Source organism: Dipodomys merriami, unplaced genomic scaffold (assembly GCF_024711535.1).
Source record: "Dipodomys merriami isolate MVZ:Mamm:240054 unplaced genomic scaffold, mDipMer1.0.p SCAF_14, whole genome shotgun sequence".
Taxonomy (NCBI): domain Eukaryota; kingdom Metazoa; phylum Chordata; class Mammalia; order Rodentia; family Heteromyidae; genus Dipodomys; species Dipodomys merriami.
In genome coordinates, this window is record NW_027202715.1 from 38,900,526 (window position 1) to 38,914,330 (window position 13,805).

The 13,805-nt window shown below is 48.8% G+C and overlaps 1 protein-coding gene across 1 annotated transcript in view; it reads right to left on the minus strand.

Annotated features, from left to right (window-relative positions):
- Positions 1-12,747, minus strand: part of LOC138826172 (tolloid-like protein 2) — a 110,566-nt gene extending 97,819 nt beyond the window's left edge. Inside the window, exon 1 of the mRNA XM_070021315.1 lies at positions 12,558-12,747. Within this exon, the coding sequence (XP_069877416.1) occupies positions 12,558-12,747 (190 nt within the window). The remainder of the gene's footprint in view (positions 1-12,557) is intronic.
- Between the last annotated feature and the right edge of the window lie 1,058 nt (positions 12,748-13,805).

Consider the following 13,805-nt stretch of genomic DNA (forward strand, 5'->3'; position numbering starts at 1 on the left):
TGTGTACTGCTCTGAATACCACCATGAAACCTTGCCGTAAGCACACCCTGACTGAGCTCTTTACAAGCGTCCACGTCATCCATATTACCTGTGTGTTAGTCACTTAGCAGCCTTCGTTTGCAGATGAACTGACACTGGGTCACATTGTCTGTGTTGCATAATTCTTATTTTACAAAACAACGATGTCAAAGCATAAGACCCATGATCAAGGAGAGGACTAGAGCATAAAGCACAGGAGTGCCAAGTGCCTGGGGCTCATACTTGAAGTTCTAGCTACTCAGGATCTGAGGATCTGGGATCTGAGGATCGTGGTGCAAAGCCAGCCCAGGTAGAAAAGTCTGGGAGTCTTATCTCCAATTAACCACCAAAAAGCCAGATGCAGAGCTGTGGCTCAAGGGTAGAGTACCAGCTTTGAGTGAAAAATCTAAGGGATAGCACCCAGACGCTGAGTTCAAGCCCCATTACTGACACACACACACACATACACACACACACACACACACACACACACACACACACACAAACACCACACAGAAGGAGTTGGCTGTTGTGTGAATCAAGTGGTAGAACACCTTCCTAACAAACACAAGCAAGTCTCTAGGTTCAAATACCAGTATTGCCCCAAACAGAAAGACAACAAAACCAGAAGGACAAATTAGCTGTGCTACTACGTAGCAATGCTGCTGGGTTTAGTACTGAATGGGGTTGGGTTTCAGCAACCACTGGGTGTCTCTCGGGCAGGCAAGTGGAGACCAGTGTACCTCTGTGAACTTCCTGAACCTCTCACAGCTGCCTCCACACCACCTCAGGCAGGTACATTTTAGATTCCCTCCTTTCCTAGTAGTGGCCCCTTACACCTGCATTCCTGTTTTCTTTACAGTTCTCTTTACCACCTTTACTAGTCAATCCCCTTGACTAGCAAACAAAGTGATTAAATTTGGTAGATCCAAAGATGGGGGGGGGGATCTGTCTGTCTCACAAAGGACACCGGTCAAGTAAATGATGATGCATCTATGCAGCTGGATAGAACAGCTGGAACCAATGCTCTACAAGTACATTTATTACATACATATCTTTGGCATCACAGATAGCTTCATGGTTCTAAGAGAAGATGGACTGGAAGAAAGTTCAAAGCAGATAGGTCTGGTATATTCAAGGGGTCAAAAAAAAAAACAACAAATGTACACAGAAAAAATCTGGAAGAATATCAACAGCAGCTACTTTCATTCCTTTATGTATTTTCCTAAATAGATATAGACAGATAGAGCTTTCTTAGATATAGATTTCTTGAATGTATTTTTCTTGAGCATATATATCTTTATCTATCTATCTATGCACACACACATATACATAAATAGATTTGGTAGTACTGAGGATTGAAATCAGAGTCTTGCACTTTTTGCTAGGCAGGCACTCTATCAATTGAATGAATGGAAAAGTGTCAGATTAAAATACAGTCTTCCTTCCTGTCTAAGTTATAGGTACCTACGTGCACACAGAACATGTCTATCTTGGGCTGGGAAGGTGACTCAGTGGTAGAATGCTTGCCTTGAATGCACGAAGCCCTGGGTTTGATTCCTCAGTACCACATAAGCAGTAAAAGCTGGAAGTGGAGCTATGGCTCAAGTGGTAGAGCACTAGACTTGAGCTGAAGAGCTGAGGGACAGCACCCAGTCCCAGAGTTAGGCCCCCATGACTGACAAAAAAATTTCTATCTCCATCCCAGGCACCCCAATGCTTGCTGACCACGTCTGGGTGACCTCATTCATGTTTCTAACTTGACCTTAAGGCACGGTGCAGCTCTCCACACAGAACTTCTGTCCTGTTCCTCACCCTTTCTAGCCCTCATGTTCCCAGGGCTAGATGCACTGGTGGTCACTTGGTCCCTGCTTCCATAGATCCTAAGCATTGTATATGATCATAACAGTTCTCTGCTCAAAAGTTATCAACAGCTTCCTTTTTCCTTAGGGATACATTTCAAATGTATCACTTTGACATTCACTGTGCCACACTGATTTCAGATTTGTCTCTATCATTGTCCAGACTAAACCAAAGAAAACCCTGGCTCCAAACAAAGTCCAAGCATCTCTTTGCCTGACCATGACCATTCTTCCTGAAGTGTTTTCCCCTGCATCTCAATTTCTTCAAATCCCATCCCTCTTTTCAGGCCCACCCCGGGCTTCACGCTCCTCTGCCAGGAGGTTGTCCTATGGTGGTTGCTATCTTTTCTGGATGCCTATGGTTTCTGAATCTCAGTTATTCAAATTTTCATTTGAGAAGTATTGGCTAAGCACCCACCAGGTTCTGGCCCTGTGCTGGGGATGAGAAACCAGAGTCCAGTTTCTAAACCTGGAAGCTCATTTGTCCAACATGGAGGCAGTCACTGAGCAAGCTATCCCACCAACTACCCAGTCTTAGGAGTTAAAAAGCTTCATACAGAAAAATGAAGGTGCAATTCAATACTAAGAGAAGAGACTGGATTGACATAGTGGCTGGGAAATGGCAGACAAGCTGAAATCATGGAGTCCTGAGACCTTCCCAGGCAGGAGAAAGAAGGTACGTGAGGTGGAAGGTGAGGAGAGGAACAGTGTAACAGCATGAGGTGACCAGAGGGAGCGTACAGAGGGAGGGTTCAGAGGGAGCGTACAGAGGGAGGGTTCAGAGGGAGGGTACAGAGGGAGGGTTCAGAGGGAGGGTACAGAGGGAGGGTACAGAGGGAGGGTTCAGAGGGAGGGTACAGAGGGAGGGTACAGAGGGAGTTACGTGGGGTCCTGAACAGGTCTGCCTGTGTAAACTGCTCACACGTGACTCCAGATCTCTCACTGCTTGTCACATGCAAAACAGATTTGGGGAGGCAAAAGTAGCAAGGGGAAGAGCAGCTCAGGCACCCATGTAGGAGCCCATCAGGGAGCCAACAAGGGCTTAGACCAAATGGCAGTGATAAAGATGGAGAGAAGTTGATGGGTTCAATTAGGGAAGCAGAACTGGCAGGACTGGGGTTGGGCTGCTTGACAGTAGTCAAGGAGAGTCAGGTGAGCAGTTTGAGAATGAAGATTCTGGTTTAAGTACCTGAGTAGACTAGCAGTCTGGCACCTGTGACCAAGGACCTAGTACTTCAAGAACAGAATGGGCAACAGGCAGGTTCCTTAACCCAGGGACATGAAAAAAAAAGAGTTAAGGAGGTAGGTGGCTGGAGGTTGTTCCTGTAAGGGATCAGCTCAGAGGATCCATAAACTCCAGCCAGTAACCCAGATGGGTGGAAGGGAAAGAACGCGTGTAAATTGCAGGATGAAGCTGAAGTGGCCCAGCTGACAGAGCAGGCAAAGACTCAGGACTGAACACCAACACTCAAGTGCTCACACAGGCAAGCCTGCGAATAGTTATTGGTAATTGGCAGGAACAGTTAGAAGGTGGTGTGGTCACAGCTAGTCTGTAACCAATCAGCAGGAAAGCTGGGTTCCTGTTGCTATGTTTGCATCCAGGCAGAACTGGATTATGAGCAGGCTGAACAGGTCCCAGAAAAAACCTCTTATACTATGGCTGCAGTTTATCTCTCACCCTCTCCCTGCTTCTCAAGTGAGAGCTAGAAAGCAATGGAACCAAATATTATCACCTGCCATGTGCTATGTATCCCAAGAGAACTCTTTGCAGCCCTGAGAGGCAAAGATAAATATACAATATGAGGCCACTGAGATTGTCACTTAAAGGAGAACATAACAAGAATCATCATAATAGCAAGAAGAGCTAACAATTACAGTATGTGAAATACTTCATACTATCTGCCATATTTAATCTTTAAGCAAACCTACATAATGTGAGTTTTGTTGTTATGCCTGTTCTGGGGCTTGAACTCAGAGCCTAGGCACTGTCCCTGAGTTTTTGTGCTCAAGGTTAATGCTCTACCACTTGAACTACTGCTCCATTTCTGGCTTTTGGGTGGTTAAATGGAGATAAAAGTCTCACAGACTTTCTGGCCCAGGCTGGCTTTGAACCTTGATCATCAGATCTCGGCTTCCTGAGTCACTAGGATTACAGGCATGAGCCACCACCGCCAGCTTATATGATGGGTTTTAATATCATCCCCATTCCCCAAATAAGGCAAGTGAGTCTTAGAGAAGTAAGGAAATTTGATTACTAGTTACACTGGTTACACAAGAAGAGATGGGCTGGCTACATGCTGTGGGCTTGAACAGGATATTTCACTGTTTCTGCTCTTTTGAACATGAGCCTCTTTAGGAAACTGGACCTTGTAAGCTCTGCACTGACTTCACACCCATGCATTTCCCTGGCCTTCTGGAAGCAGAGGGATAAATTTCAACACCTTGTAGTATTAGCTGGGCTCTGGGATGGAGAACACCGTGAAGGCCAGGATTCTGTCATCCTTGTAAGGTTCTTAGATACAGTACAGAGAAAGGTGGAGAATATAGACACAAATATGGTCTTCAGTCTAAGAACAATAGAAATACTTCCCAAGTATGGGTGGAGAGAGCTGAGAAAAGCTGAAGGCTCTTCCTTTGTAAGCACCCAGATCATGACCTGTAAGGCTATGAGATCACACAAGCCCAAGGCTTGTCCTGGGAGCATCTGCATACTCTGATGGCCTGTCTGGGAGACAAACAGAGGAAGGAGCTTTGAAAAGCATTTGTCAGGGCGGGAAGCTTGACAGCACTGTTGTGGGAGATTGTGTCTTGTTCTTCCACTTGAGAAGCATGGTGAAGGCTGAGAAGGCAATGGATTAGGGACCCACAGTTTGATTGACAAGGTTTCTATTGGAAGGAATGAGCAGCATCATTAATGTGATATAATAGACCCCAATCTCACTGATACCTCTGTTCTTTAGAAGCCTGACATCATAGGAACACCACTTAGCAAAGAGTGGCTGGGAGGAGCCTGCAGCCCAGCAATCCTCCCACATCTCTTCAAGGTTTCCTCACATTGAGAAGCTATCTATAAAGTTAGAAAACCCAGAACTTGGCTGGGTGCCGATGGTTCACGCCTGTAATCCTAGCTACTCAGGAGGCTGAGATCTGAGGATCACCGTTCAAAGTCATCCAGGGCAGGAAACTCCGTGAGACTCTTATCTCCAACAAACCACTCAGGAAACAGGAAGTGGTGCAGTTGCTCAAGTGGTAGGGCACTAGCCTTGAGCTGAAGAGCTGAGGGACAGTGTTCAGGCCCAGAGTTCAAGCCCTATGACCGACAAAAAAAAAAAAAAAAAAAGAAGAAAAAGAAAGAAAAGATAGACAGGAAGGAAGGAAGGAAGAAAGAAAGAAAGAAAGAAAGAAAGAAAGAAAGAAAGAAAGAAAGAAAGAAAGAAAGAAAGAAAGAAAGAAAGGAAGAAAGAAAGAAAGAAAGAAAACCTAGAACTCTTGCCAAGCATGGGTGGTTCATGCCTGTAATCCTAGCTATTCAGCAGGCTGAGATCTGAGAATCACGATTGGAAGCCAGCCCAGGCAGGAAAGTCTGTGAGACTCTTATCTCCAATTAACCTCAAAATAAAACAAAACAGAAATAGAGCTGTGGCTCAAGTGGTAAATTGCTAGCCTTTAGCCACGAAGTTCAGAGACAGCACTCAGACTCTGAGTTCAAGCCCCAGGATTAGCACCCCCCCCTCCAAAAAAAGTCACCTGACTTTGGTTGTTCAGATAATAGGTTTCCTGCCACTTGGAAAGCTCATTGGATTTCTATGGGATGATATTAACAAAGACAATAGTGCTACTTCATTTCTATCATGTTCCAGGCATTATTCTGTGTTTTGTCTAGATGAACTCTCTTAAGTCATCATAGTAACTATGTGGTAAATATTAATATCTAAGAACTGAGTTGAGCAAGCTTGAGCAGGGTGGCTTAGGATCCTACAGCTATTAATGGCCAAGTCAGGATTTGAACCCAGGTGGTAGGTAGAGATTCTACATGCTTCATTCCAACTGTCCCACAGGATCAGGAAACATTACTGTTCACATAGCTTAATCCACACACATAATGGTTTGGGGGACATGATAGGTTCTTCAGGGGCCACAAGTCTAGCAGTATTTCATATTTACCAAGCACCTCTCTTTGCTAGGCACATTATCAAGGGTCTTTAATATAGAAAGAGTCTGGTACGAGGGTTTCTATTAACCACATTGTATAGATAAGGAAACCATGGCTCTAAAGGTTGAGGACCTGCTCAGCATTTTGCAGTTAGTAAGTGACAGAGCTGCAAAAGGAAAACCTAGGTCAGCTTGAGCTAAAACAGAACCATAACAATGCCCAAGAGCATGAAAAGGCAGGCATCAGCTAGAAGTCCAGAACTGACCATGGAGGTGCTATGGAACAAGACATCCTGCAGACCTGTCTACATCTGGCTTCCATCCAGAGCCAGCTATGCCCAGCCTGGGTGGGAAGCACCAGGGAGCGGTGCTGATGTCTGACAAACTCTTAGATGCTTCAGCTCCTGGGCAGAGCCCATGCATGCCAGGAGCTGCAGATCTAGGGCCTTTGTGGGTGTCTCTGCCATCACATCATCCCTCTCTACCTTCTCTCACCGCGCTGGACAGAGGAGAAAAGGATAAGTGTTCAACACTGATCACTGCCCCTCCTGGCAGGAGAAAACGAAAAGTGGGTTCCACTGATGGCAGATGTGAAGCCCTTGCTTTGATGACAGCACTGTGGACTTTTCTGCCTACTGAATGTGGGCTCTGGTCCATAGAGATGGAGTGGAAAATCCAAAGGGGCATTAAGATGAGGCAGCAAGTCCATCCTGAAGCCCCGTTTCCCCATATGCAAAACAGCAACCATCAGAGCAGCCTGTCTGCTCTGTGGCTGGCTGAGAGGGTCCCTCAAATGAGGTTCTTGCTATGGATCAATTCCTAGAGCAGCCACATCCACAAGGGGTCTGATGTGATCTCCAGCTCAGTCTTTCCCAGACATGCCCACTTCACTACTCTTGGAGCCCTGGGTTCAGCTTGGCAGGTGAAGGACACATGTACCACACCTCCTCACCCATACTGGTGTCTCAGCCTGGCAAGGGCTGGCCCTGGGGATTGAACACAGTGTCTTGCACTTGCTACACAGGTGTTCTACCACATAATTCACATACACCCAGCAGTTTTTGTATTTAACTGAGTTTCACTTTGGGGGGGAGGGGTGAAAGGGGAGGAGGGTAGCCAGAATCATGATCCTTCTATTTATACTTCCCATGTAGCTGGGATGACAGACATAGGCCAATGTGCTTAGATACTGGTTGAGCTGGCCTCCAATTCTCCTAAGCTTCTTCTCTTGAATAGCTGGAATTACAGGCATGAGCCATTGTGCTTAGCCTTCTTTTATTTTGTAAGCATCGCTATTGAAGTATATCTCATAATCTATAAAATGTGACCTTCCCTTTTTTCAGTTCTAGGGATTACACTCAGGGCTTCAGATTTTCAGGCAGGTGATCTACACCGGAGTCATGCTTCCAGCTCCTTTTCTTGTTAGTTATTTTTTATATAGGGTCTGGCTTTATGACCAGGCCAGTCTGAGCTGTGATCTGTGCTTCTCCAAGTCACTGGGGATGACAGGTGCAGGCCACTGTATCAAGCCAATAGTGAGGATAACAGGCATGTGCAACCACTCTCAACACTACCTGAGATGGAGTCTTGCAAACATTTTTTTTTCAGCACTGAGGACTGAACTCATCACTCTTCCACTGAGTGAAATTCCCAACCCTAGTTGAGAGACCATTTTGCAAGAGCAAACTTTTATGTGAAGACTGGCCTCGAACCATGATCGCTGCCCTTCATCTCTACCTCTCAAGAAGTTAGGATTACAAGCTTGAGCCACCACATCTAGCTTTTCACTTACTTTTGAGACCCTGTTTAACCACAGTGGTCAGGTTTGAAAATGAAAATTCCTAAGTCTAATTATACTAGATGAAATCATTTATTGCAAAAAATTCAAAGTTCTCCCATAGGGTTCCAACAGATGATTTCAGGAAGTGTTTGGGAGCACCTGCTGTCTTACTCTGCTGATGTAAATATCAGTCACTGAGGACCTGCTGACTGCTCTGAAGTTGGTAAGCCTGTATCGTGTAACCCTTATAGTACTCTGAAACCTGGGTTTGAAGGCCCACAGAGGTCAAGTAACTTCCCTGAGGTCACAAGCCTTGCAAAGAAACAGAGTTTGAATTCAAGTCTGGCACTGTGCTCTTAGCCCGCTCACACTCTTCCCCAGTACACTCTGGGTACTAAACTATGGGAGGGCAGAGGTGGATTAAAGGATGCTCCTTCCTAGAGACTGGGAAAGAGATAATTCTCAGCCCATGATGAGATATATTGTAACTCCATTAAATCAGCACCTGCGTATCAGCAAGGGTACCTGGGGATGAAAACAAAGATGTAAATATGCCACCTACCTTTACCAGGTGTGGGAGTTTCATGGGGGTCAGATGAGGGACACCAGGAAATTAAGCTCCCAGGAGATGCCATATGAGCCTCAATTCTGCTTAGGAAACTGGGGTTCCTGACCCTGTCGTGAAAGCTGGAAACACTGGAAAGTCCCCCTCTCCCAAGTCTCCCTAACTCAGGGCACTTGTAAGGTCTGTAGTCCTCTGGCCAGGGCTGAGACCCAATCCACGTAAGGCCAACATCACTTACACTCACACACATGCACACATACACACACACCACCACCACCACCACAATCTCATTCAGTGGATACTGACAAGAGCCTGTCATGTTCTGAGTGCTAACCTAGGCCCTGGGCAAGGTGACAAAAGTCCCTAACTTCATGAAAGTAAGTATTTTCTTCACATCAGTAAGGTGAGGGCCCCTGGCAAGAGCTGGTCCAGAAGGGTTAACTCAAAAGATCCTGACTAAGGCTGGGAATGTGGCTTAGTGGTAGAGTGCTTGCCTAGCACGCATGAAGCCCTAGGTTTGATTCCTCAGTACCACATGCACAGAAAAACCTGGAAGTGGTGCTGTGGTTCAAGTGGTAGAGCAAAAGAAGCTCAGGGACAGTGCTTAGTACCCGAGTTCAAGCCCCAGGCCTTGAAAAAAAAATCCTGACTGGTAAGACATTGTAGAGAGAATGGCAAGGTGGAGTGAGGCCCTGAATTCTAGACAGAAGTAAGGCCCACAAGTGTGGAGAGGAATTGAGTTTCCACATGAGGAAACAACAGTTTCCCACAAACTTTATTTACCATATCTGAACCCATGACTCAGAGCCAGGAGAAAGCCCTGGGCATTACTGAGCAACCAGCTGAAAAGTAAGCTGGCCTCTGAGCACTGGTGGCTCACACTAAAATCCTAGCTACTCAGGAGGCTGAGATCTGAGGACTGCAGTTCATTCAGCCTCAAGCAGACAAATCCTCTTCAATTTAACAGCAAAACGCTGGTTAAAATGGTAGAGCACCAGCCTTGAGCAAAACACACAGAATAAAACAAAAAAAGTCAAGCAAAAGTATAAGGTCCCAAGTTCAAGGACCAGTACCAGCACCAAAAAAAAGAAAGCTGGCTGCCAGGAAGTTATGCAGCAGTCTTAAAACCCAGTGTGTGCTATGTCAGCATCTGAGCCTTATGCTGACAAATTTTGATACCTGACTCATATACCCTTAGCTCAACTCTAGGCAGTTATGCTGTACTGCCCCTTGTAAGAGATGACTCTCTCTCTCTCATTCTGTCTCTCTGTCTCTATCTCTTTCTCTTTCTCTGTCTGTCTGTCGCTCTCTCTCTGTGTATATATATGTGTAAAACAGTGAGGGGGGGAGAAAAAAAGTGACAGGGTGAAGGTTTTATGTTATAAAGTACAATATATATCTATATGAAAAATTGTTAAGAAAGAGGGGCAGGGGGAAGAGGGGTTAAGAAAAAAATAAAGATGGAAGGAACTTGATCAAAGTACCTTAAATAGACGTTGTAAATATCACAATGAAACCCCTTTGTACAATTAATTTATGCTAACATGTTTTAAAAAAATACATTAAAATGATGAAGGCAGGCAGGCACTTCCAAACTGAAGTGATAAAATGGTGATGATAGATGGCAACAAGGTAAATGGGATCACGCTTATGTGCTAGTTTGCTTAACTTCAAAAATCTGGGCTGGCAGGAGATTCACAGAACCAGAGAACACTTAACAGGAAAAAGGGCAAGTGCTCAAAATGCCATAGATATGAAGTAGATAAAGTCCATAAAACGAATATGGATCAAGAGAAGAGCTCCCCAGAGCCATTGATTTGCAATCCTAACAAATCCTTTGTTTTACAGGAATGAAACAAATCCCCAGAGAGGAGAAGACTTGTCCAAGGTGACGGTTACTGAAAAGCCAGGAATAGATCTTCCTTTGGATCCATTCTGGATCCAAAGCAGTATGAAGACCCACATTGGAGAAGGGATAGGTGAGAAGTTTGAGATTTGAAGCCCGGAGTCAGGTTCCAGGAGCACAGATTCTGGCTGGAAAGGCCAGGAAGTCAAATTTGACTGGACTGGTAGGACCATACAGTGTGTGTCTGGAAAGGTATGATATAAATATGCAGGAAGGACAGTGCCCAGCTGAGAGATGTGTTCTTTGTTGAGACTTTAGTGTAGTACAAACTGCTTGTTGGCCTTCCAGACTGATGGTTGTTCCCTTGGTCTGAGAAGTATCAGGTAGGAAGGCTGAGACTTCCTTTCCCAGGTCTCCCTGGCCACTGCCCTTTCTGGAAATTGGCCCTCCTCCCTCCCCCCCCCCCTTTCCCCACAGGCTTTTAGCATCAAAAACAACTCAGGGAGAGTCTGGTAGGTTGGGAGGATCCAAAGGGCTGTGAAGGATGCACAGAGCTGTCTGAAACCACATTAGAAGATTGTCCCAGACTTGGCAAGACTTGGGTATCCAAAGCCTAAAGCAAACGCCTCGGGGTTGATCCCTGGAAGCTGAGACCAGGCTAGGAAGGCCTCTTAGTCATTTCTGTGTCTTTTACCTTTGGATTTGCAGCTGCAAATCCAGGTGCCAGCATCCAACTTAATAGGGTTTTTCATTCAGGAGCAAACTAATCTCTTCCCAGCTCTTGGCTTCAAGTGCCCAGTGGCAGAGTCCAGGATCCCACAGGTGCAGCTGGTAGTTGGTGCCCTTCCATCTCATTTTCCCAGCTTCATTGTCCTCTCTTCAAGACCATCCTAACAATGCTCTGGAGACCTTCTCCCTCGCCCTATCACAGTCAGGAGTGCTACCTGCTAATGTGATCTTGAATTACCCTGAAACCAATTCTTCTGGCCTCCCTCCCAGCTCAGGGGCTCCACAGGTACAGCGAATAGGTGGATATTCTGCAGGAGTCTTCATTGTTTGGTAAGATGAGGCCACTCACACCTGGTTTGGTCTTCAACCATCACAAAATCCTCACAAACTCCTAAGTCCTCCAACCTCATCTCCCCCAGATTTCACTCCAGTTTTGATTTATGCAGCACCCCACCCCCCAGACCTGCATCAGAGCCATCACAGTAACAAAAAACAACTGCAATGCCCACATCATTATTCCACTGGCAAAGATTTTTCCCATAAATCTGGGCCTTCAGAGATGAGGAAATAGAGTGGTAGAGGTCTCCAGGAAGTGAGAAAATGGGGTGCTGGCCCAGGGAACTGGCCCAGACCTGGTAGGTGTAGCGCCCGGGAGGAAGCTCCCGGACCCCCTGAGGGTGAAGCCACGCTCTGCCAGAGGCCAACTGGAAGGGACCAGACAATGTTCAAAGGCAAACACTCTACCCACCGGGCCTGACCACCAGCCTGGAGCGGCTGTGGTCTGAGGCCAGCTTCACCCGCGGAGTGAAAGCACCCCTCTGTCCCGGCGGGAAATGGCCCTGTCGGTTCTCGTCGGGACCTGCCATTGGGCCCATCTGGGCCTGACACCTTAAGGATTCGGGTTCAGAAGCCGACCTCGCTAGGGATCCCGGAGCTGCAGTGCTGCGGCCGACCGCGCTCAGCGCCCGCGCGTCTCGCGCGTCCCGGGGAGCCGCTTCCTGATGGGATTAGAGCACCTGCTGGCTTCCATCTCCGCCCCTCCCGGGCAACCCCCAAGCGGGACTGCGCGGAGAGGACCGCGGGGAAGTTAGCGGCAACTCGAGCCCGGCGCGTTCTACCTAGGCAACTCTGTTCCTCCTGCTTGCTGTGATGCTCTTCGGTCCTTCTTAAAAATCTCTTTCCAAGCGTGAACTACGGAGCTTGGGAAACTTTGTGCGAAACTTCCGAATGCCGTGACACCGAAGCCAGCCACTCCAATCGGAGTCTGCGAGCGCTGCGCCCAGCCCCGAGCCTCCCCTCCAGCCCTCCGCGTTCGGCGGACAGGGGCCCCGGAGCCCGCCGCCTCCCGGAGCGCCCCCCCCCCGCCCTGATTCACACCCCTCATTGGCCTAGGGGCCGATCCTGGCCGCTGCCCGGCGCGCCCGCGAGCCTGGGACCCGCGGGTATTTAGGCAGTTTCCGCGGGGGCATTGTTTTCCCGGGGACCTGGGGACATCCCGGGAGAGGGGAGACCCGCCCCAGAGACGGTGGCGCAGGCTCGCCCACCACTCATTTGCATTTCAAATGCAAACTTCGGCTGGACTTGCCCCGAGGCGGCGGCACCTACCGGCTTTGCACGGATCGTGGTAGTGCTCCAGCTGCGGCTCCGCGCCCGCCTCGCCTTCCGGAGCCCAGTAGTCCAGGGCGGCCTCCGAGCGCCCCCCGAGCGCCCCGGCGCCGCGGGGCAGCGGCAGCAGCAGCAGCAGGGGCGGCAGCAGCAGTGGCACCAGAGCCCGGAGCGCAGTTGCCGAGGGCATGGTGGCGCGGGGCTGGTGGGGGCCGAGGGACTCGCGAGCGCGAAAGCTCGGCTTGGGGGAGATGGTGCACTCTGGGTCCGGCGTCGGCGGCTATGAGCGGATGCGGGGCATGGCGTCCTCGCCGAGAGCCGAGCGCGGCGCCCACTGTCCGCGACGGGGCACCCGGGAAGCAGCCCGCTCGGAGCGACTAGCCCGGCCGAGGCTGCGGAGGTTGTGATTGTGGCGGTGGTGGTGAAGCAGTGGCCGCTCCGCCCCCTCTCCACCAGAGCTGGACCACACAGCCCCCGCCAAGGCCTCCGGACAGCCAATCACTCGGACGCCCGAGGCGAGGCCCCTCCTCTTCCCGGCACCTCCGCAACTTCGGAGGAAGGGGAGCGAAGTGAGGATGCTGAAGGCCGCGGCCGAGAGCCGGTAGCGCTCGCACACGCCGAAGGCGGCCTTTTGGGGCGTCAGCCCGGGCCCGGGCTCCCCGGAACGATGCTCCTTACTATCTCGGCCGGGCTTCCCGCCTCGCTGTTTCAGTAACTCACTTTACAACTCCCGGCGCACACGTGGACGCCGGCAGGCGCTCCGAGTCACTAACAACTCGCGCTGTGCTTCAGGGCACTGGCTGCTGGACAGGAGGAAAGACGGGAGGACGTCGGCTTCCCCAGCCCTTTCAAACCACCTCTCATCCAGCTACGAGAGGCATCTGCGGTGGCGCCCACCCAACTCAATGCAGTGGCTGGTGGAATGTAAAAAGCGTTTAAGAGGCAGATTTCCCCTCTAGGTGACTCCCCCCCCCCCCCCCAGTAAACAGCGCGCGCGTGCGCACACGCACACGCACAGCCTACGTGATGCTTCCTATGGTCTAAAACTTAAGAGCCACACCATGCTTCCTAAAATTAGACGTTTCATTAAAGTCCCTCAATATTAGCCTGTCAGAATAAAAGGACCAATTGCTAGCATCGGGTTTCTTTTAGCAAATGATATATGCCCAAATGATTTGGAGTAACAATCAAAAGCTACTTGAAATCCACTTCTATGATGTGCCTTAAGCGTAAAAATGGTCCGAATTG